Source organism: Doryrhamphus excisus, chromosome 17 (genome assembly GCF_030265055.1).
Source record: "Doryrhamphus excisus isolate RoL2022-K1 chromosome 17, RoL_Dexc_1.0, whole genome shotgun sequence".
NCBI lineage: Eukaryota > Metazoa > Chordata > Actinopteri > Syngnathiformes > Syngnathidae > Doryrhamphus > Doryrhamphus excisus.
In genome coordinates this window covers 8742440-8765752 of record NC_080482.1, presented here as the reverse complement: position 1 = coordinate 8765752, position 23313 = coordinate 8742440, and the positions used below count along the sequence as shown (strand labels likewise).

The following is a 23313-nucleotide window of genomic DNA, read 5'->3' as shown; positions in this document are numbered from 1 at the left end:
GGAGGCATGACAGCTGTAATTCCCGCTCTGGGTCTCCTGAACGTTCTGCAGTCTGAGCTGTGGTCCGGTAACAGACAAAGGTTTTCCATTGTGAAACCACTGAAACAAAGCAGGAGGTCTGGATGAAGCGGAGCAGAACAGCCTGATGTTTGACCCTTTCTTGTAGTATTCCAGTGATGGTGATGTATCGAGATGGATGTTTTCCGGGCCATCTGTGGTGTAAAGATAAAAGAAGATTAATCATCTAAAAAGAAGGAAAGAGAATTATAATATCATAATATATATATAATATCTTACAGCTGATAGAGAGGTTGACTGGATTGCTTGTTCCATTACTGACTAGATTAAACACGTGACACTTAAATGGTCCCTGGTCAAAGCGGGTCACACCGACAATAGTGAGCTTGGAGCGTCCATCACTGAACTGAATTCTGTCGCTGGTTGTGACCTCTGAGCTTCCGTTCAACCAGAGAAAAGAAAGTCCTGATCCAGTCGAGTAGGAGCAGGTCATAGTGACTGAGCTGGTGGACTCCAGTAACTCTGTGGTGCTTGGAACCAAAACCACATTGGTGACCGGTTCTGTGAAGGGAAAATATATGCATAGTTGTAAGATGACTACAATGGCTTCTGAGTATACACTGTGTGTGAAAGCTCAATTAGCGTAGCAGCTTCACCTAGTGGGGAAGTCTGGAAATGACTATGGTCTGTATTCAGTACACAACATTGTCATTTAGAAAATCATCACTGCCAGTTTATCAATTCTTCAGCTTTTATGAACTGATAAATGATACTGTGTAAACGTCCACATTAATGTTACACAACTACAGTGATTAAAACAGTAACACTAACTTGTATGAAAGACAAAATTCACCATTCATGTAAATATTCATTCATTCGGGGGGTGCTGGAGCCTATCCCAGCTGTCTTCGGGCGAGAGGCGGGGTACAGCCTGGACTGGTCGGCAGCCAATCACAGGGCACATATAGACAAACAACCATTCACACTCACATTCATACCTATGGACAATTTGGAGTCGCCAATTAACCTAGCATGTTTTTGGAATGTGGGAGGAAACCGGAGTACCCGGAGAAAACCCACGCATTCACGTGGAGAACATGCACAGAAATGGCCCAGGGTGGAATTGAACCCTGGTCTCCTAGCTGTGAGGTATGTGCAAACATTCATTCATTCATTCATTTATTTTCTACCGCTTTTTCCTCACGAGGGTCGCGGGGGGTGCTAGAGCCTATCCCAGCTGTCTTCGGGCGAGAGGCGGGGTACACCCTGGACTGGTCGCCAGCCAATCACAGGGCACATATAGACAAACAACCATTCACACTCACATTCATACCTATGGACAATTTGGAGTTGCCAATTAACCTAGCATGTTTTTGGAATGTGGGAGGAAACCGGAGTACCGGGAGAAAACCCACGCATGCACAGAAATGGTGTGGAATTGAACCCTGGTTTCCTAGCTGTGAGGTCTGTGCAAACATAATATATAATTTTCAGCATGCTTCCCAATTAAATATACCCCATAAATACCGTATATCTGCAGTTTACATGTTCCTCTCTGTTGAGCGCCACCAGCTGGTATGATAGTGACTTTGTAGTCTCCGCTGTCTCTCAGGGTCACGTTTCTCAGCTCCAAAGATCCCGTACGAGCGAAGAGAGTGATCCTGTCTTTATATGCGTCCGCTGTCACGTTTACGCTACTTGAGGTTATCACATTTGTAGAAGTACCAAGGGTATCCATAACATTCCAGGTGATTACCAGGAAAGGTGTTAGCGGTGGAGTCACCGTTGTGTTAAATACCACGGTTTCTCCAACGAGTGCAATGAGACTGTCGGGCAACACACCAGCTCCATGGCTTAATCCTGAACATAAAAAATTATATATTTGGTTCAGACTTCATTAACAATATACTGTACTAAAATAGTTTTCTCTCAAAGCTCAAAAAAAAATTGCTTTTTATGTACGGACATAATTATATATCTCACCTGAAAGGGCTCCAAGGATGATAAGCGCCACCACAGATGTCATATCTACAAGCTCCATGTATCAATAACTGATTTCAGAGAGGAGGTGTTGTTAATATGCAGGATTGAGGGGAGGAGCTTATACCCGTTTCAATGTTTACGTAGTTGTTTTGGTTCTTTTTGGACAGCCATACTAAAATAAAACTACTGCACCAGTGTTTTTCAGTGGTGTATTGTAGCATTTAATAATATGGTCTATTAGCTATTATTCCAACAATATGATGAACTTAAAGGGGAACTGCAGTTTTTGGGAATTTTGCCCATCGTTCACAATCCTTATGTGAATCATGAACACATTTATTTCCTTTTTCTGTGCATTTCAGCACTTGGGAAATACATATTTTGACGTTAAAAGCCTCACAAAAAAAACATTTCAATAACTGACTTGTATATTAACCAAGCTACAGCAATATTATTATTGTAGCAGCTAACAAACTATTATTAACACAATGCTAGTCTTGTATACGTAGTTCTCAATTTCACGACAAAGACTCGACAAGAGCACACGTCTTGTGCTGGAAGATACAGCCATCCCAAGGACAGCGAACATCGTAACCGTTGTCGCTGTTGTTATTGTTGTTGACAGAACTAGCATAAGTATGTGTATTGATGCGCCGAGAAAAGTTTTAAAAGTGAAAAGTGAAACATGAACACATTTATTTCCCGTTTCTGTGCATTTCAGCACTATTTTGACGCTAAAACCCTCACAAAAAAATTCAAACGCCAACAATGTTCAATTTAGAAAACTGACTTGTATATTAACCAAGCTACAGCAATATTATTATTGTAGCAGCTAACAAACTATTAGCTCGTAGACTAACACAATGCTAGTCTTGCATACGTAGTTCTCAATTTCACGACAAAGACTCGACAAGAGCACACGTCTTGTGCTGGAAGATACAGCCATCCCAAGGACAGCGAACATCTTAACCGTTGTCGCTGTTGTTATTGTTGTTGACAGAACTAGCATAAGTATGTGTATTGATGCGCCGAGAAAAGTTTTAAAAGTGAAACGTGAACACGTTGATTTCCCGTTTCTGTGCATTTCAGCACTATTTTGACGCTAAAACCCTCACAAAAAAATTCAAACGCCAACAGTGTTCCATTTAGATAACTGACTTGTATATTAACCAAGCTACAGCAATATTATTATTGTAGCAGCTAACAAACTATTAGCTCATAGACTAACACAATGCTAGTCTTGTATACGTAGTTCTCAATTTCACGACAAAGACTCGACAAGAGCACACGTCTTGTGCTGGAAGATACAGCCATCCCAAGGACAGCGAACATCGTAACTGTTGTCGCTGCTGTTGTTGTTGTTATTATTGACAGAACTAGCATAAGTATGTGTATTGATGCGCCGAGAAAAGTTTTAAATCATAAAAATATGTGAAGTTACTGCAACTATTATATTAGCATCAGTGTACGTGTTAATGCATGATTACAGCATGAATAGTATATCAAACGATGAAACTTTTTTAGAGGGCTTCATAGTCGAATTGGGCATTATCCCAATGACAGCATTGTAAGCCAGCTGATATTAACTCTATACATTAATTTTATCAAATAGACTGTATGTGTGTGCTAGCAAGTGTATGTGTAGTCAGCATGCAAACATACAGTGTAACCACTTTGTTCCTTCACATACTATAGTATCTATTTATTCCACAGAATTTTACACGCAAAGAATGTGGACGTGCACATGACAAACAGAACAATCAAGGTATTAGCAAAGTGTTGATTAACACAACAACAAACCTTGATACAGTATATGACACACGTTTATGATAGTGACTATTCTGATAAAACATTATCAGAACCTCATCAGTGCTTTAAAGAATTTTTATCACGGTATTACAATAGTAGATGGGTGGATCGTAAAAAGAACAAAGTATCTCTAGAAATATCAAGTGGTGTTAAGACGAGACCAAAGACTATTTTTTTTTTGTATTTGGAATTAATTCAAATCAAAACCACAAAGTTTCAAGATGCATTTGAAAACAGTAAACATGCATTTTATCAATCTTATATGAAGATGACTTATTGGCAATTAAAACAAAATGGGGTGCAGTCTTTTAGAGCAGCATGAGTCCCAATGACGTCAGGAGTGCGCAAACCACCACGGACATACTGATGACAGTGCCAGAGTCTGTATCAAAAGAGAAACTAGTTATAACTCCATTTGTAGCTGTACATTATACAGCCAATGTGCATTGAGAAAGAAGGTTCAAATACCCTGCAATGTGTGGACGGCAGAAGCTTCCAAACCGGTTATTTCGTTATGTGCCATGCAGGTGTACTTCCCCAAGTGGCGCTTTTGCATCTCTTCTATGTAATGTTCAGGACCATACATGACCGTACGTTTGAATTTCCATGAGAATTTAGCCTTTGGCAGGGAGTCGGCCAAGCAGCGTAGAACGACGCTGTCCTCAAGTTCTGCGCCAATCGGATCCTGATCGATTATCGGTTCATCGGGCCCGTCTAAGCAGACAAAAAACAGACAAAGTCCATTATGATGATATCAAAGGACAGAAATGTAAGTTGACATATCGTTAAGTACTTACAAAAGACTTTCAGTTTGCATTTGGCAGTATCAAAACTGATGGAGTTGCTGACTTTACAGAGAAATACGCCAGAATCTTGCCTGTCCACAGGGCTGATGGACAACACTCGGCCGCCATCGTAAAAAACAACCCTGTCCCCAGGGCGCAGTGGCTTGCCGTCTTTCTTCCATACTCTGTCCAATACAACACCGTCAGCGTTGCAGGTTAAGTTGACAGAGCTTTTACCTTCAATCAGGTTTTCAGTCGGGCAAGCCATATTGGGTATGGACACGTGACCTGTGCACAAACAGGACGATAAGTTTGTGTTGTAGAACTCATTTTTGAACCCAAGAACGAATAGCTTTTAACCATGACACCGAATTATAGATCTGGGTTGAGTCCAGTACATATTGTCTCATATTTTTCTCTTGCTGGTTGGGAATCTTGCGACCCTAGTGAGGATAAGCATCATAGAAAATAGATGGATGGATGGGAATCTGCAACTCCAACCACTACTGCCTGATGTTTGCCTCTTTAGGCAAGCTAGCATTCTCTTAAACCAGAACAAATATTTCCTGGAAGCCATTGTTCCATTCTAATACAGTGAAATCTTCAATAAATAGCAAAGCAGGGGGAAGGCAAGCCTACAGCTTGTACCTGGGCACGCCCATATAAGAAAGTCCGGCTCACTATGAGAAAAAACTCTCATTCCAAATTTCTTTCAGGGCTCACTTCCTGAAATGTATCTGAAATTTTGGCATTGTTTAACACATTAATACAACATTGTAACAACATTTATAGGTCAGAAAAGTGGGAAAAGCATAATAAAGTCTTACAGTTATGTTATGGCTGCACGGTGATCGAGTGGTTAACGAGCAGCTAGGAGACCCATGTTCAATTCCACCCCCGTCCATCTCTATGTTGTCCATAGATATGAATGTGAGTGTGAATGGTTGTTTGTCTATATGTGCCCTGTGATTGGCTGGCGACTAGTCCAGGGTGTACCCCGCCTCTCGCCCCAAGACAGCTGGGATAGGCTCCAGCACCCCTGCAACCCTTGTGAGTTTAAGCGGTAGAAAATGAATGAATGAATGAACATTATGTTACAAAATTACATTATTATTATTGATCTTGCTTAGGTTTATGGTTGAGACCAGCCATCTTGAGCTCAAATAGAATAGAAATCAGTAAATATAACAAATGTGGAAATGTGTAGTTTTGCAGTCATAAGAACTAACAATACTAATAATTGTGTCTTGAAATAAACTGAGGCAAAATAGAGTGAAGGAGGTGGTGAAGACATAGTGTTATCTAATTCTATTACAACACTGGCATTGAAACAGGAATTCAGAACATTCAGAGAGATTCTCCCGTTTCATTAAAACAATATTGAACAATTTTAATATTATTCCTTGTATGTGCATGTGTCGTCATTAGACTTGTGTTAGATCCATACTCACTTATCACCTCCAACCTAGCATGTCCGTGAATGGGCTCGGCACCATATGGAATAATGATTAATTCATATTCCCCGCTGTCTTCCTCCGTCAAGTTCCTGAGCACCAGAGATCCCGTACTGTTATCCAAGCTGATTCTGCCCTCGTAGCCAGGTCCTACTACATCCATACTGGTCGATGTTATGATACTGGTGGTAGTATTGAAGCTCCAAGTCATTGCCAGAAACGGTTCAGGTGTCGGTTGTAGAGACGTTTCGAAAATGACGCTCTGTCCGGCTGTCCCACGAAGTGAGTCGACAGGGATTATACCAGCTCCGTAGGCAATATCTGCAAAAAATAGAATCAGTTACAGTATCTGACTCTGACACATCAAAAGGACAAGGAAAATGTAGCAGAGACCTGAAGATAACAACATAAAGAAGGTTGCCCTGAAAAACGTGAAAGAAATCATGATGTATTTCTGTGCCTGCTCCTCTTCTTATTATTGTCAAGTTTGGACAGCAAAGGAAAGCGACCTTGGAGATGGTCTGCAATAAAGAAAAGATGATATCAACATGTTCTCTGCTCAGCACGCTTAATTATTACCCCTATTAAGACTGCAAACTTGCATAACATACTATAAGGTCTGGATAGCAGGCCGATGCAGTTGGTTTTCTTGTGCTCTTTTAATAATACGGAAGCTATTTTAGTGTGGTGTAAAATGATTAAGAGGTACCTCAAAAAATTCCATTGGGAAAAAAATAATGTTTTTTAATTAAATGTTGTATTATTTTTAATTTTTTTAATAATTATTATTTTTATATTTAATAATATATCATAATTATTATTATTATAATTATTAATAATATAATTGTAATTATTAAAATATTATAATATAATATTATTATTAAATGATTAAGAGGTACCTCAAAAAATTCCATTGGGAAAAAAATATAGTTTTTTATTAAATGAATGTTGTATTATTTTTATAATTTTTAATTATAATTATTTTTATAATTAATATATATAATAATTAATATAATTATTATTAATAATATAAATAATTGTAATTATTAAAATATTATAACATATTATAATATTATTATTAAATGATTAAGAGCTACCTCAAAAAAATCCTTTGGGAAAAAAATATTGTTTTTTATTAAATAAATGTATTATTTTTATAATTTTTAATTATAATTATTTTTATAATTAATAATATATAATAACAATTAATATAATAATTATTAATATAATAATTGTAATTATTAAAATATTATAATATATTATAATATTATTATTAAATTAAAAAGTAATTTGAGTACCATTTTTAAAAATTAAAGCGGAAAAACTTTGCTTGATTTAAATTAAAAAATATATGAAGTTCCCAACGAGATCCTCATGAGACCATCATTTAAAAGGTACTAGAAGAGTACAAAGTACTACAAAAGACCTACTATTACTGTGGTTCTTATTTTCGAGGTTGACTTACGTTGACTTATTACTCGTATCGACCAATAATTAAAGCTTCAGCAAACATTAAGACAAGCTGCTTCGAAAAAAAAATTGCTGTTGACTACTCCTGACTTCTAACAAATATGACTCAAAAAGTGCATAAAACAAAATATAGGTATGGAAAATAAAATACTTACTAGAAGATACATGGTCTTTGGATGAACACCAACACAAGAGGGCGACGTTCCGCAGCATTTATCACACTGATGTTCCATCCAGCTTGCATTATTGCCGCTTGCTTCAGGCGTATAGCTTGTGGTACAATGCACAGGAAGGTAGTCTTCTACTGCTTTCTGGACATGACCACACATAAATACAGCTGTTGGTTGAAGACATTTATCAGGACATTAGAATCCTAAGAGATGATTTTGCTGCTGTACAGTTCTCAGGAAGATTAAATAAATGGACGTATTTGCTGTGTTTTGTGTTGTCTCTGCAGTTTTTACAGGTAAGGTTGTTCGATATTTGTGTACTGATCTTGTAGGTTATCACCAGAAATTAATATTATGAACAAGCTATCACATTTATTGTGCCAATTGTTAATGGTCGGCAGGCGTTTTCCAATAATTTTAAACTTTCAGCATGGATTATACGACTATACTTCCAGATCCCAGAAGAAAAATTCATCATTCCAAACATGTCTTTCCCCAGGTTTAACCGAAGGATCCGGCGTGCTGCCGGATGGGCCTCTGCACGCTGCTGTGGGAGGCACAGTGAGCTTCAATACCAAACTGACTCCCACAGCAACACCATTACTGGTTGTGGCCTGGACCTTTGTCGTTAACAGCGAGGAAAAAGCCATCATAACATCAACTACCATAAACAAAACTGAACCGCCGTATGAAGGCAGGATCACCCTCTTCATACAGACCGGGTCTCTCGAGCTCAGGAACCTGGCTCTGAGTGATAGCGGAGATTACAGAGTGAGCATCATAACAGATGGCGGAGACCAAATCACAGGAACCACCACGCTGGAGACGCTCGGTGAGCAGATGTTTAATGACAGTAATAATTGGGATGATTTGAAATGTCACAGCTATGAGGTGAATGTATTTAAACTCTTAAATCTTTTACTTCAGAATCTCTTATGGTGGTTACGTACAGTATATTTTTGCATGTTATGGACACACAAATGTGCTTGGATTATTCAGGAAATTCATATTCATGAATTCATATTCATATGTTGCAAGCAAAACACAAAATTGATTTAAAATTCTAAGTACAGGTCTACAAAACATGATGAAGTTGCAGAAACAAGAATGAAACCCACCTCGCTCTGTCATATTTTTTCGGAACTGTGATCTTATTTTTTTTTAATGCATAAATTTATGTGAAGCTGTGAAGCCAAAAGAAGGTAATAAGTGATGATTTTGGCATAAATTAAGAACAGAAGAGGAAATAAAACCAAACCATTTATTTAAAAAATTTAAAAAATAATAATAAAAAACAAAAAAAAACCTTAAACTATATTAGGAAAGCAGGAAGTGAACAAATGTAACAGTTACTGATTGTAAAAGTACCAGATGGAGGGGTAGGATTTAATAAGCTTTGCTTCTTCCTACTCCTTTTGGACATGTGGAACTGTGAACTGATTATGTGATGCATTCAATTGTAATCTGATGCATGTTCAAATGAAATAAAACCATTACCATTACAACATTTATTTAGAATTAGGGCTGTCAAAATGATTAGAAATTTGAATCAGATTAATCACGGTTTAAAAATTAATTAATCACCATGTCACACTATGACTGAAATAGGCCAATTTCTACCGTATTTTCATTGAAGGAAAGACAAATTTATAGGACAGGATCATGTATATTTGTATGTATCAATAGCACCAAAATTTAAATCAAATGAAGACATGGCACACATGTCTGAACATCTATTTACCTAACACTGCTTTATTTTATTCTTGCCTGAAGTCAGCTGGGATAGGCTCCAGCATTCTGTGGTGAGGATACACAGCATAGAACATGGATGGTTCCTTTGATAGCAGATTATTTGAATCATGAACTGTTTTATTACGAGGAATGAGGAGTTGCGTTCAAAAACACCATGTCATTCAAGATAATTCATATGTTTTGACTGAATTTTATGGGATTTCCCAGCATCATTAAATGCAGTAAAATGTACTGAGTGTTAAGGGTTACAAAGTGAGTGACAAGAATATCCACTTATTGTTGTTATTTGGGCTGTTTGTTGTATTTGGGCTTATTTGGTTCGCGCACAGGCCTCACAGCTAGGAGACCCGAGTTCAATTCCACCCTCGGCCATCTCTGTGTGGAGTTTGCATGTTCTCCGCGTGCATGCGTGGGTTTTCTCCGGGTACTCCGGTTTCCTCCCACATTCCAAAAACATGCTAGGTTAATTGGCGACTCCAAATTGTCCATAGGTATGAATGTGAGTGTGAATGGTTGTTTGTCTATATGTGCCCTGTGATTGGCTGGCGACCAGTCCAGGGTGTACCCCGCCTGTCGCCCGAAGACAGCTGGGATAGGCTCCAGCACCGCTGTGACCCTTGTGAGGATAAGCAGTAGAAAATTCATGAATGAATGAATGTTTTTATTTGGGCTGTTTGTTGTATTTGGGATTATTTGGTTAGTGCGCAGGCCTCACAGCTAAGAGACCTGAGTTCAATCCCACCCTCAGCCATCTCTGTGGCAGGGTCTTGTCCTTCCACGCTGTGAGGAGATCTGACAGCGGACCATATTCCTGTAGAATCAGCAACCCGATCAACATGGAAGAGGTCGCATACGGCATGGCCATTAATTGTAGGTAACAATAGTACGACTGTTGATGTGTTACATACAGTACAATGCTAGAAAATACTACCATAATGTACATAAAACTAAATACCATAATGAACTTTTGTTCGATTCCACCCTCGGCCATCTCTGTGTGGAGTTTGCATGTTCTCCCCGTGCATGCGTGGGTTTTCTCCGGGTACTCCGGTTTCCTCCCACATTCCAAAAACATGCTAGGTTAATTGGCGACTCCAAATTGTCCATAGGTATGAATGTGAGTGTGAATGGTTGTTTGTCATGGTATGACAAACATGGTACCTCAGCGTACACGCCACTGTTTGCTTCACTCCTTTAGGTCAATTTTCCATTATCGTGCAAACAAAAGCATACCCTCCTCCCCTTGGAAGTTCTTTCATCTTTTTTATTTTTGTGTCCTCCTCCCCCAGTTCCAGTCTCTAATGTAAAGTTAACAGTCACTAGCACTGACCTAGTGGAGTTCAACAGCACAGTCCGTCTGTCCTGCTCTTCGTCTGGATCATCCCTCTCTTTCCTCTGGCTGAACGGCAGCTCCGAGGTCACAGCCAGCGACAGAGTTCAGCTCTCGGACGGAGGCGCCACTCTCACCATTGTTGGTGTAACCCGTTATGACCAGGCATCGTTCGCATGTCTGGCATCCAATGCTGTCAGCGAAAGCACCAGTGCTCCAGAGCATCTTACCGTCAGCTGTGTGGGACTAACACACACACTTTGTACACTTCTAGTATAATTGAGGACTACAGTAATACTTCAAATATGCTGTCTCCACTTTCAGTTGGCCCGGATGATATTCATCTTAATGTATCTCCATTGCAACAATACATCGCTGAAGGATCAAACGTCGTCTTTTCCTGCTCTGCTGCCTCCAGACCACTCGCCCTCATTTCCTGGGCTCTGGATGGAGAGCCGCTGTCTTACAATGGACCAGAAATCTCACTCATGAACATTCAGGAGAACCAGAGTGGAAAATACAGCTGTCAGGCCTTTAACACCAAGACTTTAAGACGCAAAACATCTCAGCTTGTGTCTGTAAATGTGCTAAGTAAGTCTGAGTTGACTTAAGTAGACTACCTACCAGGAAAACTACGGAAAACTATTTAGCGGATATACCATATAGAGGCAAATCCAAGTTTTGGAGACACTCAAATCCAATTCATTAATTTTCTCCAAACTTTTTTGTCTGGCACTGTCGATCAAACAGAATAGTTTGCATGTTGCATGCTAATCAGATTTAAAAGTGCTCAATCGCAGGCTAATTAAATTAATTACTAATGCAATGTCATATGAACATATTCATACAGAGAACATCTCCGACGGATCCATCGTGGCGTCCACAAGTCAGCCCATCGAGGGGATGCCAGTGAATCTCACCTGTGAAGCTGCCGGCTCCATCTTTAACAGAGAGTGGATGAAGAGCGGTTCAGCCCTGCTCCCGGACGACAACATGGCGCTTCACGACGAGGGCAGGGTCTTGTCCTTCCACGCTGTGAGGAGATCTGACAGCGGAACATATTCCTGTAGAATCAGCAACCCGATCAACATGGAAGAGGTCGCATACGGAATGGCCATTAATTGTAGGTAACATTTGTGTGACTGTTGATGTGTTACATACAGTACAATGCTAGAAAATACTACCATAATGTACATAAAACTAAATACCATAATGAACTTTTGTTCGATTCCACCCTCGACCATCTCTGTGTGGAGTTTGCATGTTCTCCCCGTGCATGCGTGGGTTTTCTCTGGGTACTCCGGTTTCCTCCTACATTCCAAAAACATGCTAGGTTAATTAGCGACTCCAAATTGTCCATATGTATGAATGTGAGTGTGAATGGTTGTTTGTCTATATGTGCCCTGTGATTGGCTGGCGACCAGTCCAGGGTGTACCCCGCCTCTCGCCCCAAGACTGGATAGGCTCCAGCACCCCCCGCGACCCTCGTGAGGAAAAGCGGTAGAAAATGAATGAATGAATGAATACTAAATATATTAAGATATATATATATAATATAATGTTCATTATGGTATTTAAAGTTGTTGTTTAAGTTGTACTTTACATACTTAAATTGCTATCTAGCATATATAAAGATTTATATAACATAATAGAAAGCAGTAATCACATTCTGATAGTGTTTAGGCCTGCAGAGAAGGCTTTGCTGGCCTTGATGGCACATCACTAGCCACGTTTACATGAGATTTTCCTCTTTCCGAATGACGTACCAGAAAACGGTGTATACATGGAAAAGGAATATTCCAATTTCCTGTCTACATGCACCACTATAATGAAACTGAATAGTCAATGGTGGCATGTGCAGTAAAACGTAAACATCACATGATTCATCCAAGATGGCGGACAAGAGTGTGATTATCACGGTTTGTTGGGACAGTTGCTACGCTTTTGCTACCCAAGCGATCCTGCGGAAAACGACAGCTGAAAGTCCGCAGCAAAGATTGGTGGGAGCAAGCGGTTCTGTACGAGTTCTCTGATGTTGAGTGGAAGCTGAATTTTAGGATTCCTTTGTGAATTTTCCTGAATTTTAGGATTCCTTTGTGGACGGGTGAAGGGATTCATGGCTGCTGTAGAAATCCTCCCCGAGGACTCTAAGTGGGCTTCGAGTAGCGGATAAGGGAATCTTCTACCACTTTTCCTCACGAGGGTCGCGGGAGTGCTGGAGCCTATCCCAGCTGTCTTTGGGCGAGAGGCGGGGTACACCCTGGACTGGTCGCCAGCCAACCACAGCGCACACATAGACAAACAACCATTCACACTCACATTCATACCTATGGACAATTTGGAGTCGCTAATTAACCTAGCATGTTTTTGGGAGGAAACTGGAGTACCCGGAGAAAACCCACGCATGCACGGGGAGAACATGCAAACTCCACACAGAGCTGTGAGGTCTGTGCACTAACCACTGGACCGCCGTGCCGCCCATAAGGGAATCTTAAAGAACCAAATTATAGAATGAGAACCAGATTGTTTATTCCTGACAACAATACCTAATACAGACTTCCGGGCTTATCTGCAGTCCCTGTATACCTACAAGTAAGTGGGTCTTATTACAGTGCAGCTGCAAAAAAAGCACCCTTCCTTTCCCTGCCCGGCCTTTTATACACTCGAGACTGGAATCCTGGACCAATCAGCTTTCGCCATTGCCCTTGCTTGAACCGCTTTCATTGTGTTTCTGCTTTCGTTTGTTCGCTGGGGCATCAAGGCGTCTGGAACATTTTGCTTTTTCTTTGTTGTAAAGCAAGGCTGTCATATGCGTACTCGATGTTAGTCCTTTTTTTTGTGTAGGTGCGTGTATAAGTATCTTTTGTCTGTATTTGTGAGACTATGTGTTTGTTTTAGCTTTTATATTTACCTAGCAAAATTGAGAATATACCTTCACTGCCTAATCTGAGTTGCGAGTGTTTCGGCCGTCCAGTCTTGCAATTACGTTCAGTTCTTTTAAAGTTTCTATCAAAAATGAACTTTCCGCTGTAGTCCAGTGATGACTGCTCGCCGCCATTTTCACAACCTGAGAGATGTCCGCGTGTTACGTACCCTGACAACTACAAGATACCTCAATCGGATTGGGGAAAGGAATATTCCACCCCTGTGAATCCGATTATATATTCATTCGGATTGGCACTTTTCTTTCGGAATGACGTGTATACAAAGGTTACATTCATTCCGTTTGAGCAAATAACCCGAATTGAATTGGAATATTTGGGTCCATGTAAACGTGGCTATTGTTATATCTATCCAGTACAATGATCCTAGCTGGTACAACTAAACATTTCTCTGTCTTGCAGATGGACCAGAGTCTGTCCAAATATCGGGCCCGAAGGAGATAACCGTGAAGCACACTTTAACGTTAACCTGCTCTGCTACGTCTGTTCCATCCGCCACTTACACTTGGAAACAAATGAATCAATCCGAAATACACAATACTTCCATATTTGTCATAAACAATGTCGACTTTTCAGACAGCGGAAGCTACATATGTATTGCATCAAATAACATAACGGGAGTAAACGTATCTGCACAGCATAGACTGGCTGTAACAGGTAAAGTAGGCTACTAAAAGGTGCAAATGCATCACAGCACGTTGCAAAAGAGATGGCTTATTTGCTGTTTTCATACCTTGACAGAGGAGAACCCACCTCTGTGCACAGCTGGTTGTATCGCCGGAATCGTAATTGCAAGTTTAGTTATCTGCGCAGCATCCGCCGGGGGAGGATACTACATTTATAATAAACAGTAAGTAGCTTCAAGTTCAGTGGCCTCTATCTTCTATCTTAGAAATATATCGCAGAACATTATGTAAACAACATTATGTAGTCATCATTCTTGTGAATAAAACAACTCTGTGAGCTACTTGGTCTAGCATACATACATCCTAGTATAACTACATTTTTGTTGCCTTCATAAATGCTTTAATAATGTTGGAATGTTTTTTTAAAAATAGGAAACAGTCAAAAAATCCCAACAGCGGAAACATCACCACCAGAACAGGTAAGCCTGATATTCATTTTAAAACAGCAAATACTTAATCTGTGTTGTATTTTAAGCAAGTTTTTTTCTGGTGACTTGTAGAGCGTGACAGGAAAGACAACACAACAGATACAAGAAATGAGGTAAACATTATTAGTTTGTATATTTATTCAAGGAAATGTCATCTCGGTGCATAATAAATAGTTACACAGAGACATAGTACAATTTATAAAGTACTGTGTGAAAGTTACAGTCAAAACTAAGACAAATAAATAATAATAATAATAATAATACAGGGCGGCACGGTGGTAGAGTGGTTAGCGCGCAGACCTCACAGCTAGGACACCAGGGTTCAATTCCACCCTCTCTGTGTGGAGTTTGCATGTTCTCCCTATGCATGCGTGGGTTTTCTCTGGGTACTCCGGTTTCCTCCCACATTCCAAAAACATGCTAGGTTAATTGGCGACTCCAAATTGTCCATAGGTATGAATGTGAGTGTGAATGGTTGTTTGTCTATATGTGCCCTGTGATTGGCTGGCGACCAGTCCAGGGTGTACCCCGCCTCTCACCCGAAGACAGCTGGGATAGACTCCAGCACCCCCTGCGACCCTCGTGAGGAAAAAGCGGTAGAAAATGAATGAATAATAATAATAATACAGGACAGCACGGTGGTCAAGTGGTTAGAACTCGGGTCTCCTCCCTGTGGGGCCTGCGTGCCAACCACTCGTTCACCGTGTAGCCTTGTAAATTTTCTTTTCATAAAATTATGATAAAGAGTATGGGCTGCACCGTGGATGAGTGGTCAGTGCGCATGGCTTCATAGCAAAGAGACCCGAGTTCAATTCCACCATCTTTGTGTGGAGTTTGCATGTTCTCCCCGTGCATGCGTGGGTTTTCTCCAGGTACTGCGGTTTCCTCCCACATTCCAAAAACATGCTAGGTTAATTGGTGACTCCAAATTGTCCATAGGTATGAATGTGAGTGTGAATGGTTGTTTGTCTATATGTGCCCTGTGATTGGCTGGCCACCCACCTCTCGCCCGAAGACAGCTGGGATAGGCTCCAGCACCCCTTGCGAAAAGCGGTAAAAAACGAACGAATGAAGGAATAATAATAAATTTTATTTGTATAGCGCTTTTCAAAATACTCAAAGACACTTTACAGAAAAATGGAGTTGAATAAAAACAAGTAAGAGATACATTAAAATACAACATTCATTCGTTTATACACAGTTAAAACATGAGTAAAAGCGGGGGCGGGGCAAATACAGTTATTAACACGCAAAATAATACATACCGGAGTCGGGCATCTGCTCATTGTGTGACATTCTATAGTTATTATTGTACTGCTAAACTAACAAATGTGAATAGTGGCTTTTTGCACAAGTACTACATATACTTTCATGAGTGGAATTGTAAGATAGTGAGAAGTAAAATAGACAATTCAGCACTTTGCAACCTTGATTAATGACTGATAGTGTCTCCTCTGTGATTACCGGTGTTGGTACTGATTAAGAAAGGACTTTGAACCAGAAAAAAAAAGTATGTAGCTAACATTTCTTTATGGTTGTGTCAGGTTGTTAAAGTCCGTAGTTATTCATTTATCCTTTCTATTTTTGGACCAGGATTTGAACTATGCAGACCTGACATTTTTCCACGCAAAGGAAGGCCAGTTTGTGCCCCAGAATAACTCATCAGTATACACAGAGATTCGAGTGAACAAGCCTACTACTGCGGAGTCCTCCCCTCCATCCTACAACGTCCACATGCAGCGGATAAAGAGGCGAGCTCCTCAGCCTTTTGAAACCGATGAAATCCAAGTCTAACCTCAGGTCCATGACGCTTAGTCATGTTTAAACTGGTCTCGTGGTCATGGAGATTCAGTGCCTCAACGGAGTGTTAGTGGCTAGTGTTTGCATAGTCAACTTGACCAGGGGTTAATAATTTATCTTTTGGGCTGTGACAGACTACCTTTTGTCGAGATAAAATCCACACCCTAAAAATCCAAATGATGGGTAGGACAATTGGAAACTATCATACAAGACTTTTCAGTGACGTCACACAAGGTGCCAGATGAGCACATTTGCAAATCTCGTGACAATTCAGCTGAGGTGGTGGGCAAACTTTTTGACAAACAAAATTACCCGGAGGGCCAGACTAAATATTTGATACACACAGACTAGTTTAAGCTTATAATTCCAACACTCTACCTGTAATTATTTGTCTTATTTTATCTGTACAATAAGTGCTTGTGTCCCTTTGTCGGAACCACATCAAATACAACAGGGATTAATAGTAATAAGGGAACCAACAGTACAATAAAACATTGTGGACACTCCTCCATTTGTTACTTCCCTATACAGTGCAGTGGGTAGGTTAAGTTGTGTATCACATACAGTATTTGTTAGGTGAAGGACAGGGTCAGGCAAAATTGTGACACATTTGTAGGTTAAATAAAAGCAAAATAAAGTAAAACAAAAAAGTGTTTTTGTTTTGGAAATGTACATATAATGTCATTCTGTTTCATTATGTTTTAAAAATGTAATCAGTTCTGGCGGTGCGAGGTAACAACCCATAACAAGATGGTGTTTCCAGCTGGTACGGGATCAAGATTGAATTGCAAACTAAACGCTTGTTGTGTTGCAGTTACAGATTAGTTTGTTTTGATAAAAGTTTCCACAATGAAAACGCCATCCTCACCAATCCGATTCATGGCAGCAACTGAAAAAAACCCAAAAAGCAATGGCATTATATGTACTTTTCGAAAATAAAAACACAGTTTCTTTACTTTATTTTCCTTTTATTTAACCTACAAATGTGTCACATCATTTTGCCTGACCCTGTAGTTATCTGGATTGCTGCACACGGAAAGCTACAGTACTTCAACCATCATAAGGTTGTCTTAGATTGACTGACTTCTCCTAAGTCATCTTGCCAGCTAGTAAGCTAAAAATTTAAGTGACGGTTGGTATGAGTTCCTTCCTGCAGCACTTCCTAGTAGTTGGTTTATTACCTCAGTTACCGTCCATCGTCCGTCACATCCCCTTTCTTTGCTTCTATTCACTTTTTTGGGCATTTACCAGCATCATTCTACAACATCGGAAGTTGCATGACTCTTTCTGAAGGTACCCTTTTGTTATTAACAGCCATTGCATCCTGGGGTGGGTCACACTCCTTGTCCAATCCGTGACAGATCATAACTAGAATCATCATGGCTGAGCAACAAGTTCTTGTTAATATTAAAAGAAGAAGAAATGGATGTAGTCAATGGCTGATTTATTTTTAACACTAATCTTCTACAAAACATTAGCCATGAGCATGTCGGGCATGTGTAATCTGCGCCATCCGTAAATGTATAGCAATATGCACCCCCCCCCCCCCCCCGCCCCCCCCCAAAAAAAAATTATAACATGCATCCCCATTTTTTTCCTCAAAGTGAGTTTAGACAAAAGTCAAAGCCAAATCTGCATGCAAAGTTTTATTAAAATGTAAACAACTTTATAGAACAATAGCTACTGAAATAGTATATTATCTTTATTTTTTTTTTTAAAGTTAGATATGCTGTTCAATGTTCAGTGCAATCATACTGCATTCACGGTTAGCGTCGTTAGCGCTTCCATCTCACGTTCCCCATGACGGTAGACAGTAAACACGGTTTATATATAGTCTTCATCCAGCAACCTTTATACCGTCTTTTTTGCTATTCACTCCCGCTATGCAGCCTCTCCGCCTTCATATCTCCGCGTGGATCTACGGTCGCTAGCGTAGCAAAAGGGTGCTCAAAGCTAACAGCTGTAAACAATGGAGCAAACGGCAATCTACAAACATAAAATGAACATCCATAGCTGTACACTTGCTTTAGGGGTCGGCATGGCACAAGAAACAACAAGAAAGTAATAAATAAAGCATTATGCAAAAGACGCTAAGCTGCCTTAACTAGCTTGAACTTGGGCAGCGCCATTTTGAAACACTAGACCTCCGCATCAAATCCAGGCTATGTTGATATGAACGATATCCTTGTTTTATACAAAAGCATTAAAAGCATTTGCTAGGAAGATATGTTTAGATGGATGCTATTTCTCTGTTTAGGAGAAAAAAATTGAATGACATAACTGCACTCTGCTTATGGTTGTTTACATTCAAAAATCACAAAATTGTATGGTTTCATTCTAATTATTTATGTTTGTTATACATAACCGGATGTGACGTTTACGCCTATGTGCATTGCTAATTTTTTACGTAGTTCTGTCTTCATGAATAAGGGTGATAGGAACATCCGCATGCAAGTCTTTTAAACAGGAACTTATTCAACATATGGGAAACACCGCCATCTTGTGTTTGAAGACATCCACTTCCCTCTCCCGCTATTACCACACACCACGTGACGAGGTTTCCTGTCACAGCGACAGGAAAATTCCACTTGTGGGCATCATATTGCCGTAAGTCCTAACTTCTTGTGAAATGAAGGCTTGGTCAAGAGTCTTCGTTTGACTTGTGGAAATAAAAGACACGGTGTGTTGCACGTGAAGACACACTACGACACAATGAGTCCAGACTGGGAGAGGAAGTTCTACACCGCTTTGCTAATCACACTGAACGGTAAGGGAACCAAAATGTAATGTATTGATATTAATATTGGGGTATATCATCATTTTTATGTCACGCAGGTGTGGCAGGGTTTGCCTTCAACGTGCGGATATCCTGGACCGGCTCAGTGACAGCTGGTTCGAGTACTACGTTCACGTGCTCGTCGTCTTGCTTTGTAAACTGTACGTACTCCTGGTCCTTAAAGGGTCACAGGGTCAACGGGAGTACGCTAATCTGGGCCCCGGATGGACAGGACCGCTCAATGGCGCTGCAGTGTACCGTCCTCAGCCTTAAAACGGGAGTCACCAGCAGCGCGACCTCCATTGTGGACATTACAAGTAAGTACATTCACGTGCGGCACTGATTGTAATGATGGTCACGTGGTCATGATGCCGCTTTGTCTTAAATGGTGTTTAATAATAGGCATTTAACTACCAATTAAAAACTGTTTGTTTTTTGTTTTTTATTGTTTATTTAAGAAAGATAAAATCAATTAAATTTTTTAAATTAGCTTACATTTAAGTTAAAATGTATTTTTATTGTATATATTTTATATAATATTTTTAGCTTTAAAAGTGTACAATATCAAATATAATACTTAAACCTATGTGTTTTAATTTGACATTTAATATTTTTATATATTTTTTAAATTGTGTTTAATAATTTAATTACCAATTAAAAACGGTTTGTTTGTTTTTATTGTTTATTTAAAAAAGATAAAATCAATGAAACAGTTCAAATTAGTTTAAGCAAAATTAATTTTTATTGTATGTATATATTTATATATAAATATTTTTAGCTTTTAAAGTATACAATATCAAATATAATAATTAAACCTATGTGTTTTATTTTAATTTGACATTTAATATTTGTATATTTTTATGGTGTTTAACAATAGGCATTTAACTACCAATTAAAAACTGTTTATCATTGTTCATTAAAAAAAGATAAAATCAATGAAATTTTTTTAATTAGAAAATTTATTTTTATTGTATATATATTATATATTTTATATATTTCATATATTTCAATACTAAATATAATAATTAAACCTGTGTTTTATTTTAATTTGACATTTAATATTTTATATATTTTATATGCATCATCAGTTTTTAACATACAAAAACAAATAGTATAAATACAAAATCACCTACATTGTTTTTTTTTCATTTTTTGTTTGTATTTTTGGTATATTTATTCATTTTTGTTGTGAAAACATTACATTTAGTAAGCATGAAAAGTACAAAATATTTAGATTAAAGCATTGTTAAAATCTGGACTCTAATTCAATTTTCTTCAACGTGTTTATCAACAATATTTGTAATTTTATATTTTCATAATATTTAGTGTAGATTTGTATACAGTATAAATAAACAATATACAAAACATATAAAAGTAGCCACAAAATATATACTGCTACTAGCCAGACTAGTAGCAGTATATATGCCTAGACTGTATACTAGCCAGATACTATAAACGAGTACGGATCAACTTTTGCTTTTCCATGCTATAAATTTCCAGATCCAGTGTCCGTGCAAATCAGTCCACCCGGTTCTGTCCCGTCTCTGAACCGTCCCCTGGATCTGCTGTGCCATGTTGCTGGAGAACTGCATCCCACTGTCTCTGTACAGCAGGAGGTCAGGTGGTACAAAGATGGCCATAGATTGGCTTCAGTTGAAAATATACTCCATTTTGACTCACTGCTACCATCTGATGGTGGATTCTACCAGTGTGAGACTCTCCTACCCCAGAGTAGAGTCCTCAGTCTGGGCTACCTGCTAAGCTGTAAGTAAATGAGGATGGAGAAGCTAATATTGATGATCATTACATTTAATTATTATTTTTTTTTATTTTTTATACAGTCGATCAATGGAACGTAAGCATCAACGGTCCTGACACCGTCTTTCCAGGTCGATTGAGCACATTCACCTGCATAATGACTTGTACTTTAAATGTGGACTGCACCGTGAGGTGGCCGTTCAAGGGAGGTTTCCCCCTAGGAAGTTACCTCTCGGTGCATCACAATGAACTCTCGTGGATACCGTCCGTGCCCGGCTCATTCCAAAATTTCACATGCCTTATTGAAAACAAAGCAGCTGGACGCTCGGCTGAGGCTACCAAGATGGTGGAAGTTAAAGGTTAGTTGATTTGTGGTCGAAATACTTCATAGCAGTGGTCAAATAGCACAGATAAGAAGTCGAGGTGCATTCACAGACATCGGGGTCATTCAAATTTTTTGTTTGACTCGTTGGAATCGGCATAGTTGAGAATAACTGCCTCAAAGTACTTGGTAGGATTTGGAATACAGATATTTACGTAAAGTTTACACATGTGTGCTTGTCAGTAGCCGATAGTTACGTACCAAATTATGTGGGGATTCAGCTAAAAACCTTAAGTTATAGTTGGTATTAATTTATGTGAGAATTTTCTAGGCCACCCAACTCATGGGTTTTAATAACAAGCCACCATGGAGTTAGAAGAGTTCCTAGTAGTAGACTTTCAGTAGAGATGCAGTACATGCCCCATGTTGTTTCATCAGCTGTGTTATTGTTGCATTAAATCCAGGCTAATCTTAAATTTATTGTCTTTCTTCTACAGGAATCCCACTTTCTGGATCCTTAAAACTTACTGGACTACGCACTGTGATTTTAATCCTGGCTCTGCTAGTCATGACTTACTAATGATTGGTGTTGTTTACACTTTTACTGTTTTTTTTGTTTTAATTTCTATGTATTTATTTTTAACATAAATTTCAAAACTCAATTTAATAAATTGACTTTTGTAATGTTAATTTTCAATAATTTGTACTTTTAAGTATTTTATGTCAAGTGCGGTATGTTTCATGATTTATTTAGATTTATTGACATTATATTTTCCGTCATTCATTCATTCATTCATTTTCTACCGCTTTTTCCTCACGAGGGTCACAGGGGTGCTGGAGCCTATCCCAGTTGTCTTCGGGCAAGAGGCGGGGTACACCCTGGACTGGTCACCAGCCAATCACAGGGCAACTTTCCGTCATTTGCATTTATAAATTAAAACATAAATATATATATATATATATATATATATATATATATATATATATATATATATATATATATATATATTTTTTTTTTTTATTATTTACTTGTATATTGAGACAATTCCACCCTCGGCCATCTCTGTATGAAGTTTGCATGTTCTCCCCGTGCATGCGTGGGTTTTCTCCGGGTACTCCAGTTTCCTCCCACATTCCAAAAACATGCTAGGTTAATTGGCGACTCCAAATTGTCCATAGGTATGAATGTGAGTGTGAATGGTTGTTTGTCTATATGTGCCCTGTGATTGGCTGGCGACCAGTCCAGGGTGTACCCCGCCTCTCGTCCAAAGACAGCTGGGATAGGCTCCAGCACCATTCAAGACTCTCGTGAGGATAAGCAGTAGAAAATGAATGAATGTATATTGAGCAAAATATTGAATGACACTGTATAGTGTATTTTTTAATGACTATGTTAAAAGGGTTTGCAGCACGCCGCCATTGCTCTTGCATGTGTCTCATGGACGTTTAACATGACTGATGGTCTTTACTGTTGGTAGATGATAAAGCAGCAGCAACCGGCTGGCTAATGTGGGTTTAGCATTGTGGGACTTTGTTTGACTGTATGATGATCTTTAACCTAAACGCGTTATTGATCCACTCAAAGTTAAACGGATGCTATTGTGGTGTAAAACTGGAATTTTTCTATGGAATATTTCTCCTCCCTGCATCAGATTTTCAAACGGTTGAATCACACAAGGCAAACAGGCGAGGGAGACAAAGGCCTTTGGTGTGTTTTGACACATTTCCCAACTTCCCGTATTCCCGTATCTTACTGTGTGTCTGCATGTTATCAGTATTCAACTCAACAGCTCTCATTAAGACCTTTTATTTGAGTTATGACTCATTTTT

At 39.1% G+C, this 23313-nt stretch overlaps 3 protein-coding genes across 5 annotated transcripts in view; all 3 read left to right on the top strand.

Annotated features, from left to right (window-relative positions):
• The window catches only part of grik5 (glutamate receptor, ionotropic, kainate 5), a 194757-nt gene extending 186427 nt beyond the window's left edge, over window positions 1-8330 (top strand). For both annotated transcript variants that reach the window (XM_058053106.1, XM_058053105.1), the window contains exon 25: window positions 8189-8330. The gene's annotated coding sequence lies outside the window, so the exon portion shown is untranslated. The remainder of the gene's footprint in view (window positions 1-8188) is intronic.
• Window positions 8331-10216: 1886 nt separating this feature from the next.
• zgc:198329 (uncharacterized protein LOC557409 homolog) lies at window positions 10217-18092 on the top strand. Of its 2 annotated transcripts, XM_058053116.1 has the most exons (9): window positions 10217-10311; window positions 10731-11009; window positions 11096-11362; window positions 11622-11894; window positions 14116-14370; window positions 14455-14563; window positions 14772-14818; window positions 14900-14941; window positions 16416-18092. In XM_058053116.1, exons 1-9 carry the CDS (start codon window positions 10278-10280, stop codon window positions 16619-16621), a joined length of 1512 nt encoding a protein of 503 aa, XP_057909099.1. In that variant the 5' UTR covers window positions 10217-10277; the 3' UTR covers window positions 16622-18092. The 2 variants fall into 2 exon arrangements, with proteins under 2 accessions (XP_057909099.1, XP_057909100.1); XM_058053117.1 differs by lacking the exon at window positions 10217-10311 and having other exon boundaries at window positions 10795-11011; window positions 16416-18091.
• Window positions 18093-18523: 431 nt separating this feature from the next.
• On the top strand, window positions 18524-22332 carry LOC131105226 (carcinoembryonic antigen-related cell adhesion molecule 20-like). Its single transcript, XM_058053123.1, has 5 exons — window positions 18524-19394; window positions 19463-19720; window positions 20904-21167; window positions 21245-21520; window positions 21981-22332. Exons 1-5 carry the CDS (start codon window positions 19340-19342, stop codon window positions 22061-22063), a joined length of 936 nt encoding a protein of 311 aa, XP_057909106.1. The 5' UTR covers window positions 18524-19339; the 3' UTR covers window positions 22064-22332.
• The last annotated feature ends 981 nt before the right edge of the window (window positions 22333-23313 follow it).